The 11,866-nt window shown below is 40.2% G+C and overlaps 1 protein-coding gene across 2 annotated transcripts; it reads left to right on the top strand.

Annotated features, from left to right (window-relative positions):
* The first annotated feature begins 6,577 nt into the window (after window positions 1-6,577).
* Window positions 6,578-11,636, top strand: LOC127776750 (uncharacterized). Of its 2 annotated transcripts, none has more exons than XM_052303294.1 (9): window positions 6,578-6,850; window positions 7,454-7,514; window positions 8,015-8,179; window positions 8,290-8,395; window positions 8,875-9,057; window positions 9,680-9,845; window positions 10,497-10,750; window positions 11,039-11,128; window positions 11,227-11,636. In XM_052303294.1, exons 2-9 carry the CDS (start codon window positions 7,485-7,487, stop codon window positions 11,280-11,282), a joined length of 1,050 nt encoding a protein of 349 aa, XP_052159254.1. In that variant the 5' UTR covers window positions 6,578-6,850; window positions 7,454-7,484; the 3' UTR covers window positions 11,283-11,636. The 2 variants fall into 2 exon arrangements, with proteins under 2 accessions (XP_052159254.1, XP_052159246.1); XM_052303286.1 differs by having other exon boundaries at window positions 6,579-6,850; window positions 10,443-10,750.
* Window positions 11,637-11,866: the final 230 nt, after the last annotated feature.

The following is an 11,866-nucleotide window of genomic DNA, read 5'->3' as shown; positions in this document are numbered from 1 at the left end:
CGTAGAGCCCTAGAGAGGTGCTAGTTGGGCCGGATTCATGAAAGCCCAATACGCTTTCTGCATCGCTGCTGCTAAAAGTCTCAAAGCCCACCTCTGTGTATTGTGTGCGAAAAGTAGAGACAGTAGTTGCGGCCCGCTGGAGGCTGTCATTTTCTTTTTGTTTTCTTATTTTATTTTCATCTAAACTTTTTTTTCTAATTCATGCGTATAACATTTTTTTTAAAAAAAATATATAGTACAAACATATGCATTCACAATGTGCTTATTGAAGATAAAACCGTAAACCCAAACCCCCGTGTCAAGTTTAGAATTTAAATCTAGGTGGGTTAGTTTCACCATAAAGGAATATGCTCACTTCGCTCTATAAATTTTTTATGGTATGAAGAATTTGGTTTTGTTTGAAAACTACTGTTAGTTGTGTGGGTAGCTATTTTCCCCGCTATAACAAAGGCAAGGTACTTCAGATACCACCATGAATAGAACCCTCGGATGGAAATTTAAACACCTATTTAGTGCAACCTCAAATCTTAGATCCACACGGGGTTTATAGTTTGTAAGACAAAATATAATGGTTTAATATTTCATATTAAAAATTTTATACTACTAGCAAGCATCCCCAACTTAACAAACACAAAACATAAAGATTAGCCCGTACACGGTTTTTAAAATTGAACATGAATTAACAAGCAATTCAATTACAAAACGGCACATGCAAATGATATAGTTATCCAGTGAATATTTATATTTATATTTATATATCACAGCTCAAGAAAAATAAAGAGCAAATTTCACAAAACTATATATTTAAAGTGATGTATCACAAAACTACAGATTTAGCGCTAAATTTATCACAAAACTATAGATTTAATAACAAAGTTATCACAAAACTACAGATTTTAGAGTTTAAATCCTTAGCACTAGCATTATGTTTGAGTTATAAACGTGTAAGTTTTGTGATTAAATTATCACTAAACTTGTAGTTTTGTGATAATTTTATTATTAAATTTGTAGTTTTACGATACTCTACCTTAAATCTGAAGTTCTGTGAGAAATTTAGTGTTAAATCTGTAGTTTTGTGATATATTAGTTTAAATCTACAGTTTTATGATAATTTGATCGAAGTATCCGTAGGTTTGTGAAATTTACTTAAAATAAAACACATGTGTACTGTAGTATATACATACAGAAGATCCCACCTGTAGTAGTAGCGAGACAGCGTACCTATCACCAACACACCACTAGTAGCTTAGCCCACAGATACAGGCCCGATCGCTTAACAGAGACGCGTACAATTACAGGATACACACGCGCGAGAAAAATACCGAGCGTGTGTAGCAGTGGCGCACAATCTTTTTCGGTTTTTCCCCGGCAGGCGGCGGCTACCGTCCGTGACGCCGACGCGACGTGCCAAGAGGCGACGAGAATCCCTTTCGCGAGAGATCCGTCTCGTGGCATCGTATTTCCTCGGTGGATCCCACCGTTCTACCCCCCCCCCCCCCCCGGTGGAATGTATGGCGCCCGTGGCCGCCACGCTCCTCCTCTCCCCTCGCGCCACGTACGCCGACGCAACGCCGCCGCCGCCGCCGCCGCGAGACCGGCGCGGAATCGCGGCGAAAACCAGCAAAAACCACGCACGCCACGCGCAGAGAACCAAGCAGTTGCTGCACACTTGCGCGCGACTTGCCGGGGGCCTGGCACTGGCACTGGCGCTGGCGCTGGCGCAGGTCGTCCGTTCCGTTTCGGCGTCGCTCTCGATCGGACGGATCCCATCTGCTCTGCTCTGGCACGTACGGGGGGACGAGGTGGTCCACGATCTCCTCCTCTTCCTCTCGCGTCTCTCTCAACGGCCACGGGAATCTCTCTCTATCTCTCCCTCTCCGCCGGACGCCATGCCAAGACGTAACGTTGCGCCCACGAGTAGTACCACTACTGTAAATGTATACAGCAAGCAAAGCTATAGCTACCCAGAAAAGCAAACCAATCAATCAAGGAAACGGACAGGATATACGGTGGCGAAACCCGGAACAAAAATTACCGAGGTTTAACGTTACGCGAACCGCGGCGCGCGGGGGCCGTGTGGACGGGCGTGCGTACGAGCTAAACTCCCCACACGCAGCGCCCGTCCATCCACCACACCACGTACGTACGTCCCCTTGCCCGCTTCGGTGCGTGCGTGCGTGCACGGATGGATGGTGGCACCGCGCGCGCATGTGATGTCTCGTCGTGATTTCGCTGACTTTTTTTGGACGGGTTCGATCGCGTGACGTCGCCGTGGGCGCGCGAGGTGAGTGATTGCCGTCTAGATTGATCGACATTTTCCTTTTCCAAGAGATCGAAAGCGGCGTCTAGTATTCATGCTTCATGGATTCAGCGGTTCATCTTCTCTACTATCTTAAAAGTCTTCTTCTTCCTATCCCCCCTCTCTCCGCACGATTATGTGTGGTACGTGTATTTACTATCGGATACAATGTTTTATCCCTAATCCCTATTTACATAGGTTTGGTTCGTTACATCGTAGATGCATGTTATTATATACGTACCAAAATAGCTAGTTTAACATACAATTATTTTTTATCCAATTTATTTTTATGCTTAAGGGGTGAATGGATTAATACAATTTCTTACTCCCTCCATCCTAAAATATAAGTGACTTTGGATACATGAGACAGTGTCCCATCTATCCAAAATCCCTTATATTTTGCGACGAATGAAGTACCTACTATGCAGTGTAACTTTCAAAACTTATATTCCTTATATAATACTAACTTTAATTTTAATTTCCAGCTTCACAATAGTCATTCATTTATATATCCTCGAACAATTATCACAATCATTCATTTACAACAACAGCAAGTAGTCCAGGGAGCACTCCCCCGTACGTTTTCATTTCATATTCGGCCTTGTCAAGAAGAGGAGAGAAAAATCGTCAGTCTAAAACAGTGCCAACTTGTGCATGTAGTGGCTGGTACTTGTCCAATAATTGTAGCTGGGAGAGAGAGAATGTCATGTGAGTGAGTGAGCACGAGGACCACGTAACGGATGACGCTGCGTCGACGCCATGGTTGTGCATTTTTCCCCTTGTCGGTACTAGGTTTTGGTGCAATTATGTTTCGGCTCTTTGCAGAGTATTATTCAGATTTTTGTTTGAACTCTCTATATTCTGGAGGTACTTGCTAAATTGTTTTTTTAAGCCCATATGCTTGCTGGTCCCTGAATAAATCCAATTCCGTCCTTCCCTTGCCGATTATGCGGTAACTCTTTTTTTTTCTTTCATATGAGCTAAGAATTGACCGGTTGCAAGAAAAACTAATAATTGCATATCATTATTTGCGAACGCATACAAGATTATACGTCATTCAATTACTAGTAGAAAGTAAACAGTTTTATACAAACGCCCTCCATACATAGCGTGGAGAAAAACCTAACCTAACTCACCTAAGATGACATATTGCAGAAGACATGCTCTCAAGAAAAGGAGTAAGCACACGTATGATATTAGAATAATTTCTTGTTTTCTAAAATACAGCTTTTTTTTCTATACTTGTTTATATTTTTAGTTAGAAATAATTGTATTTTAGGACGAAAGAAGTACGTGGTGTGTATCGATGTTGGATCCTCTACAACAATATATAGAGAAGACATACATGTCAGCACAGTTCTTTTGTCTTGTGCAGAGTTAGCCACCTCAATTACAACATCTTGCATACATCATAATTTTATTCTTCTAGAGCTTTAATTTGCAGATATTACTTAGTAGTAGTAGCTGTTAAAGAAAAATTTCAACAGGGTAGGTTGACGGCTGAGTAGTGCGAGTGACCGCTTTGATAGGGGTGTCCAAACCAAGCAGCACCTCACGAATCCATCGATGGTAGCCGGGGTCACAATTCCTCCCTTGGCATGGCTATCCACAACCTGAAAACGACCGAGCGCGACTGCTGCAGTGCGCGCGGGGGTGTCGTGGCCATCGTTGCCATCAGTCGATCGCGGCGAGCTGCAAGAGCTCTCGATCTCTAGCTTCGCAGAGATTTTTGATGGCCCCCCGGCCGGCTGCATCGAAACGGCTAAACCGCCGTTGTTTTCGGAGGGAGGGAGCTAGAGAATGGCCACAATTGTTCAACATCGGTTTTCTTTTAAGGCGTTTATTAACTGATTACCGAATGAGCTTGCAGTTTCAGTTTGATCCATAGACGGCACCGTTGTCACCGCTGATCCAACCATATATATATAACCTTTGAAATTAGAAACTTAGTCGCTCAAACAACCTAATTGAAATTTGCTCCTAAGATTTGAACTCAGAACCGGGTGCTACTCAGGTCACTGCAATCACTAGGCTACATGCCCTTTCACGATCAAACTGGTTTTATCAGAGAGATCAATGGACCCTCTTTAACTAAAGGCATGTTGAAATAACACACTTTTACCGGTCATTGGACGGACGCATGTGAACTTTTGAAAATAATTTATGCCAGCTGTCATCTTAGATGATCGTTTGCAGTTGGTGACCTTGCAGACGGTGCTTAATCGCATCCCCTCCCACAGCATATTGCACAGGTGAATGCCTTTTGGTGGCTTGTGCAATCTAAGAGGTGTATGTGGAAATTTAGTTTTGTAGCGGTGTGTGACAAAAATTGTAATTGAAGAGGATTCATTATGATAGGATATAAATGGGAGGTCATAAGTACTAGACAGGTAAATTTTAGCCGTATAGTTATGTATGTCTAGTCATACAATGCAACTTAATGTTATTTTGATTTTCATAGCTATTTTGGTACACGCAGTTTTTACATGATTTTTAGCTGACAAAAGAGTTTGCATTCCGAATGGTACATGTCAAGGAGGGAAGGACAACAAGAGCTTGCAGTTGGTGACCTTGCAGGTAATCCTTAACCACATCCCCTCTCGCAGCGTATTACACAGTTGGATGCCTTTTTGGTGGCCTACACAATCTAGGAGGTGTATGTGGATTTTTTTTAAGCAGTGTGTGGGAAATATCATAATTGAAGAAGATTCATTACGATAGGAGGGAGGTCATAAGTACCAGACATGCAAATATTAGCCAAATAGTTATATCTATCTATTTACACAAGATAATTAAATGCTGTTTTGCTTTTCAGAGCTATTTTGGAACACACGGATTTTACACGATTTTTAACCGATAAAAGAGATTGCATTAAGATGGTACATGCCAAGGAGGGAAGGAGGACAAGAGCTTACAGTTGGTGACCTTGCAGGACGGTCCTTAACCACACCTCCTCTCATAACCTATTACATAGGTGAATGCCTTTTTTGGCATGAACCAATCTAGGAGATGTATGCAAAAATTTATTTTATAACAATGTGTGGTAAATATTATAACTGAAGATGATTTGTGAAGATGATTTGTGATGACAGGATATATGTGGGAGGTCATAAGTCCCAGACAAGGCAATTTAATGTTATTTTGTTTTTGAGAACTGTTTTGAAAACATGGATTTTACATGATTTTTAACCAATAAAAGAGTTCCTATTCCGAATGGTACATGTCAAGAGGGCAGGAGAACCAGAGCTACGAGATCTTGTGTGTTATGCCTGACTGCCTGCAGTGAGATTGTCACACTCACATGCTAGGTGGGCTCCTGAAGCTTTCACTCATTAACCTCTCGATTTGGACGAACTGGTCTTGATTCATTTATTAGTTTGGTGGGACTCAGAGAGGCAATCATCGATTTGATCTCGAGAGAGCTAATCATTCAACAAAAGGTCGTCCCAAGGACACAGAGGTGCACATGAATATGTGATGCACCACCTTTCAAGCAAAAACACTTTTGGCCCAGACGTATTAATCGACGAAAAGGAGGTTATCTTTAGATGTAAATCTTTCCAATAAATCTAAAGGGGCATAATTTAGGAGTGTAATCAGAAAAAAAATGTTTTCACTGTGTAAAAAGAAAAATCACGAGCGAGTGTTTGTACCTAATCTGCACTAAAGTGTGGAATTTTTACTCGACCAATGAAGATCTCATTTAGCTCCCTATATATATATAATGTCCATCACAAATTTACTGGTTATCACGATTACCACAGTTATAGTAAAAAAAATATGAATCTTCAACAATGTGAAGGTAAACATAGTAGTATCCAATTTTTTTTCTATATTATTACTATTATTTTTCTTTTCAGTCATTAAAATGATAAAAAATATTACAAAAGTATAGAAAAAATGCATATTAATTGTGTTCATATGGTAAAGTGTGGGTGTTTGTTCATACTTCCTCTAAAAAAACAACCTAAAATTAGACTGAAATGGTACATAATCGAGTGTGTTCGTTGTGAGTAGGTATTAGTATGCGTGCGTTATTAGCTTCTGCATTTGTACCGTATTTGAAAAAGAAAAAAAAGAAACTAGTAACACAAATGACAATTGTTTTTAGGGGGCCTATCTGAAAAAAACAACATCATTAATGAACTGCCAAATAAATTCTTTTTGACTGCAATATGAACTGCTAAAATTGGTACACTGTACGGCCCCCAACGGCCGTTATATTCCCCCATGGCTAAATTCCTCTTATATTTACAGAGAGTAATAAAACTCTGAAAGGCTTAAACAAATTCACTTTCTTCCTCCTTTTTGGGGGGTGTTTCTGGTGTGCGCCGCGCGCAGCAGCAGCAGCAGCAGCGTGCACAGCAGCAGAGCGCGCGCCCGGCCGGCCGGCGAGCGAGCGCGGCGGCGGCGGCGGCGGCGACGGCCTCCCTCCTCTCCTCCCCTCCCCGCCCCCGCGCGGCCTGGACAAGCTCTCTCTCTTTCTGTCTCTGTTTCTGTCTGTCTGTCTCCTTTCGCCTCGCATCCTTCCCGGCTCGAATCGAATTGAAGGTATCTCTCGTTCTCGCCTCGTAGATTGGAAATCCATCCGGAATTGGAGCGGTTTCTTTCGCTCCAGTTAAACCCGCCGGATTTCTCTCACGGATTTCTTTTTGGGTTCTTTTGGTGTGGTAATGGTAATAATGGTAGCGGCTAAGCTTGTGTTCTTGAAAGATTTGGGGGGGTTCAGTTCAATCCTATGCCCCACGTTAGGCCCGGGCGCCCGGCTCAGGACTAGTACTTCTTTAGCGTGCAAGATTGATGCTAGTTCACCTCGTAGGGGCTTGCTCGGTTTGCAGATTGGGGGTTAACTGGACCCCATGCACTACGTGAATTAGTGGTGCGGTTATTTGTTTTGGAGGAGGATATTCCTGACACAATCATCAATCCTACCTGTTTTGTTATGCTGGAATAGGTTCAATATGTTTATTGTAAGTTGCTACATTTTTATACTATTTTATTGAAACTGTACCGTACCGTTCATTGGCCTCCTTTTGTTAGATAGCTGGTATGTTAATTCGGTAGCTAAATCGCTGGTGGGGGTGGGGTGTTAACTGTTGATATCTTTTTGCACCCATTCTGGCATAACTGTTTATATCTTTTTTGCCCTATCAGGATAAACATTGATCTTGGAATAGCTGTTTTTATGTCATATGTTGCAATGAAGGATTCTCAGGTGATTTTTGTTCGCTAACCTCTGTAGTATTCGCTGAAGATCTTCATTTTGTACCATCTTTATATTCAGATGAAAAAACCATCATTTGATCATATCACTAAAAAGTGGAAATGCATAGGCTTTTTCTTCAGCAGTCTACACTCTACTGATTGATATAGTGCGCATTAAACAGATTTTATGTAGTCTCTGTCAGTCTTGATAAATGATAACGTTTGATTTCTGTACTAACTAGGGAAACATTGGAGCGAACACCTGACATTTGCATGTAAATATATAAAAAATGAGATTCTGGTAATGATACTTTCTCTGTAGCATGGTGCATGGCTATCTGATCTGTAGACATTTAGGAATAGTGGTACCGGTTATATTATTACTATTTCATAGCTTTTGTTCAAGAAAATTCAGTGGTTAGAAACAAGGCTTCTTTCTCCTTTTCTAGTAAATCTCATAATTGACTGTTATTGCTTTCAGTATTAACAAAGTATGGATGTTTCCTACAGGATATTCAGAGCCCAACCGAGTTGCAGTCATCAGCACAAGGTACTAATGAAGTGCAAAGTAACCAGCCGAATCCAATGGCCACTGATGGTCCTGGAGGAGACTCTGGTTCATTGTCTATCGCTAGTAATGATAATAGAAAGGTCTCCCGTGAAGATATTGAACTTGTAAGATCTCAAGCTATGCTGAAGCTTTTGGATTTTTCAGATGGCATCCCTCTACAGGGCCAGTCTAGACTGTTGCTAACTAATTAACTAAATTGGATACCCTGTTGCAGGTGCAGAATTTGATAGAGCGCTGTCTACAGCTATACATGAACAAAGGAGAGGTTGTTAGGACGCTTTCTACTCGTGCAAGAATAGAACCTGGTTTCACTACTTTAGGTGATGTTGCAAAATCAGTTGATGATGATATTAATGTTTTGAGGGTTTCATACCGCACTCACTAGTTTTGTGTAATCTTTGTTTTTTCCCGTACTTATTGTAATTGCTAATATACGCTTTTGCTTCCAGTATGGAATTCATCTTACTCAGTCATAGGTAAACCTTGCTAATAAGATGGTGGCTAAATTTGTTTGATATAAACCGTGCATTTGTTGCTCTCTATTAAATTTGTATAAATGCGGCATCCCAAAACTCAGTACCAGATGTATGTAGAATCGTACATGCTTTACCCTACTGACAATTTATACATTTTACTTAAAGAAATAGGAATGCACGGTCAAATGGAAATTTGTAAACATCCTAAGCCCAACTTATGTTATGCTATGTCTATTGTATATAAAGCCTCCAGATTGCTATATATGTCCATTAGCCTTTTAATTTCTGCTGCTCATTTTTGTTTGATACTCTTTGATGTTCAGTATGGCAGAAACTTGAAGAAGAGAACTCTGAATTCTTTCGTGCTTACTATATACGGTTGAAATTGAAAAGGCAGATTATCTTGTTCAACCATTTACTGCAGCACCAATACAATTTGATGAAATATCCAGCACCTCCAAATGTTCCATTGGCTCCTATGCAAAACGGAATGCATCCTATGCCAGGTAAAGTCCATGCTTACAAGTCTAGGCCTGGAAAGTTGTTACTCTGTCTAGTAGATTTCAGTCTAAAGTTTCAAATATTCTGTTTATATTGCTTTCGTGTCTGTTATGGTTACTACAATTTGCTTTGAATAAGAAGTGTGCACATTTTCTTTCATGCAACTTCCTTCTCTTTCCTGTGTTTTTGCAGTAATTTTTTTCTAAGTCTTAACTTCTATTGAAATTTCCCACTGGTTTTCTTTTTATCGTTAGTAAAGTCACTTTCATTCTGCTTTCACTAGCCTACATTATCTTCATTGGCTGCAGCAATGTTGAACTGAAGTATTAATTTGGACTCCCATTTATTAGAGATAAGCCTATTCAACAGGGTGATCAGAAGTTAGAACAAATATCCTATCACTATGATACGGCAATTCAAATATGATTTCCTTGCTTATAGGATTTCTATTAACACAGTAATTGTCATCATGATATAGTTTTTTTTCCTTCACAAATACCTTACTTTATTTTACTGTTTAGACATGTTGTAGCAATGGTTTGAGGTTAACCACTGACTGATTTTACACATATAGAAAAGTAAGTGTTGTTTCCATGCTTATTCAATGTAAACTTGGTTCCAGTGCAGTTAATAATTTGCCTATGGGATATCCGGTACTTCAGCAACCTATGATGCCTGCTCCTGGCCAGCCTCACATTGACTCAATGGCCTGTGGTCTATCCAGCGGGCATGTAGTGAATGGGATCCCTGCAGCTGGTGGTTATCATCCAATTCGCATGAACTCTGGAAATGAGTAAGCCTTACCTTTATGTCAGATTCTTCTTTCCTCCATGGTAGATGTTTACGTCATGGGTTGTACCTGTTTAAACATTTAGTCAAGCATGTTTTGTCTGATGAATCTTTTGTGTGCATGTAGGAAAATGAACTTTTTTTCTTCCTGCTTCTGTTTATTGACTAGTTGAAGCAAATCCTTTATTTACACATACTGAAATACAAGTCCTAAACAATTTATGATTGTCTTTATGCCCTTTTGCTGCTAATTTTACCAGCCTAATTCTGCAAAAAAATTGCACATGTTCCTTATATCTGATTACTCTGAACTTTTAAGTAATTCCACCAGCCTTTTATCCATAATTTGTTGACTTACAACGCCATTTCCCTATGCAATATCTATTTCCCACTGCAAAGAAAGTCTATTAACAGACTTTTTGTTACTGCAAAAAGTCATGTTTAGGACTTCTTTTATCCATAATTCATTATTTGATGCCCTATGATATTGCTGCAGCATGCCCATTTTGTTTGAACACATTGTTTCAGCACATCTATGATATATCCCTTTTTTTCTGCTCACGTTCATGATTCATATGATGTAACTTTGATGTTGTTGAAGCATGGTTGTGGACAACGGTGCACCTGAAACTGCTCATGCTGGCGCTACCTGCAGTGCTATGTCATCTGAAATGGCTGTGAGTCCCTCATCGGCAGCATCAAGCAACCATGCTCCTTTCACTCCATCTGAGATACCAGGGATAACCATGGATACATCAGCTCTAGATTCAACATTTGTATCCGATGTTGAGAACACAGGACAACTGCAGTTAGGACCAGATGGCTCGTCAAGGGACTCCATCAGATCTTTAGGACAGCTCTGGAATTTCAGCCTTTCTGACCTAACAGCAGATTTAACAAGTTTGGGAGGTAGTTTTATAGCTTGCTTAATTTTTACCTTATTTAATATACATATGATCAACTCGCCCACTATTGAAATAAGAACTTTGCATTTTTTATATACTCTGGTTCAGACTTTGGCACAAATGCAACTTTCTCATGCTCTAGAATATCCTTTCTTTTTGCCACTGTTTTTTGTTCACCACATTTATTATTGGTTGAATATGCCATACGAATGACTTTTTGGTGTTGTTATATGTGTCTCTGAGGCATTACAGCGTTGTGTGCCATTCTAATCATTTTGTTATTCATGTTCAGACTTGGAAGCACTTGAGAACTACGCAGGTACTCCTTTCCTGGCCTCAGACTCCGACATTTTACTTGATTCCCCAGACCAGAATGACATAGGTAACTTTAACTGTCTTGGTGATGTTTCACATTCCTGAAACTACAGCGTAAACACCGTTCACGACTTTTTAATTTTTGCTATGTTAAACTATGTCCAGTTGAGTACTTTGCTGATGCCATCAACGGGCCTTCACAATCAGACGAAGAGAAGTAACAGAGAGAGTTTCAGACTAAAGGCCTGGCCGCCCGTGCCCATCTCATGTAGTGTAACCTTGCAGAGAAATTGTGACAGAATTCTAACTGTAGATGCGCATGGTGGTGCGGCAATCGGCATGTACTGTTGTCACTGCTGAAGAATTTTGTAGGGGGTCAATCCTAATTCTTTCCAATAAACAGTAGGGCAGATTAAGCAGCTGGCTACAAGGATCAAAAGTTTACAGATGTTAAACCTCATGAACTCTCTCTGTAATTGCTAAAGAAGTGAACTGTTCATGTGGACCTGCACATTTTCCATGTCTCCTCTAGCCGGAAAAGTTTGTTTTCCTCTCGAGACTTCGAGAGGATGTCCCCTTGTTTTTACGTGTTCTAGTTAAATTTTTTTCTAAAAAAAATAGTAAGATATGTCAATATGTGTTGTATGAGCTCTATAATAAATATAGGCTAGCTTAAATTCGACCTATATAAATTAAAAAAACATGACTGAATAGCGGGCATTATTAATAGTCATATTTGCTATATTTTTTTCTTAACTTATATAGATCGAATTTAAATTCGCGTGTTTGTGGACCTATGTGTATC

Source organism: Oryza glaberrima, chromosome 1 (genome assembly GCF_000147395.1).
Source record: "Oryza glaberrima chromosome 1, OglaRS2, whole genome shotgun sequence".
NCBI lineage: Eukaryota > Viridiplantae > Streptophyta > Magnoliopsida > Poales > Poaceae > Oryza > Oryza glaberrima.
This window is presented reverse-complemented; position numbering and strand designations above follow the sequence as displayed.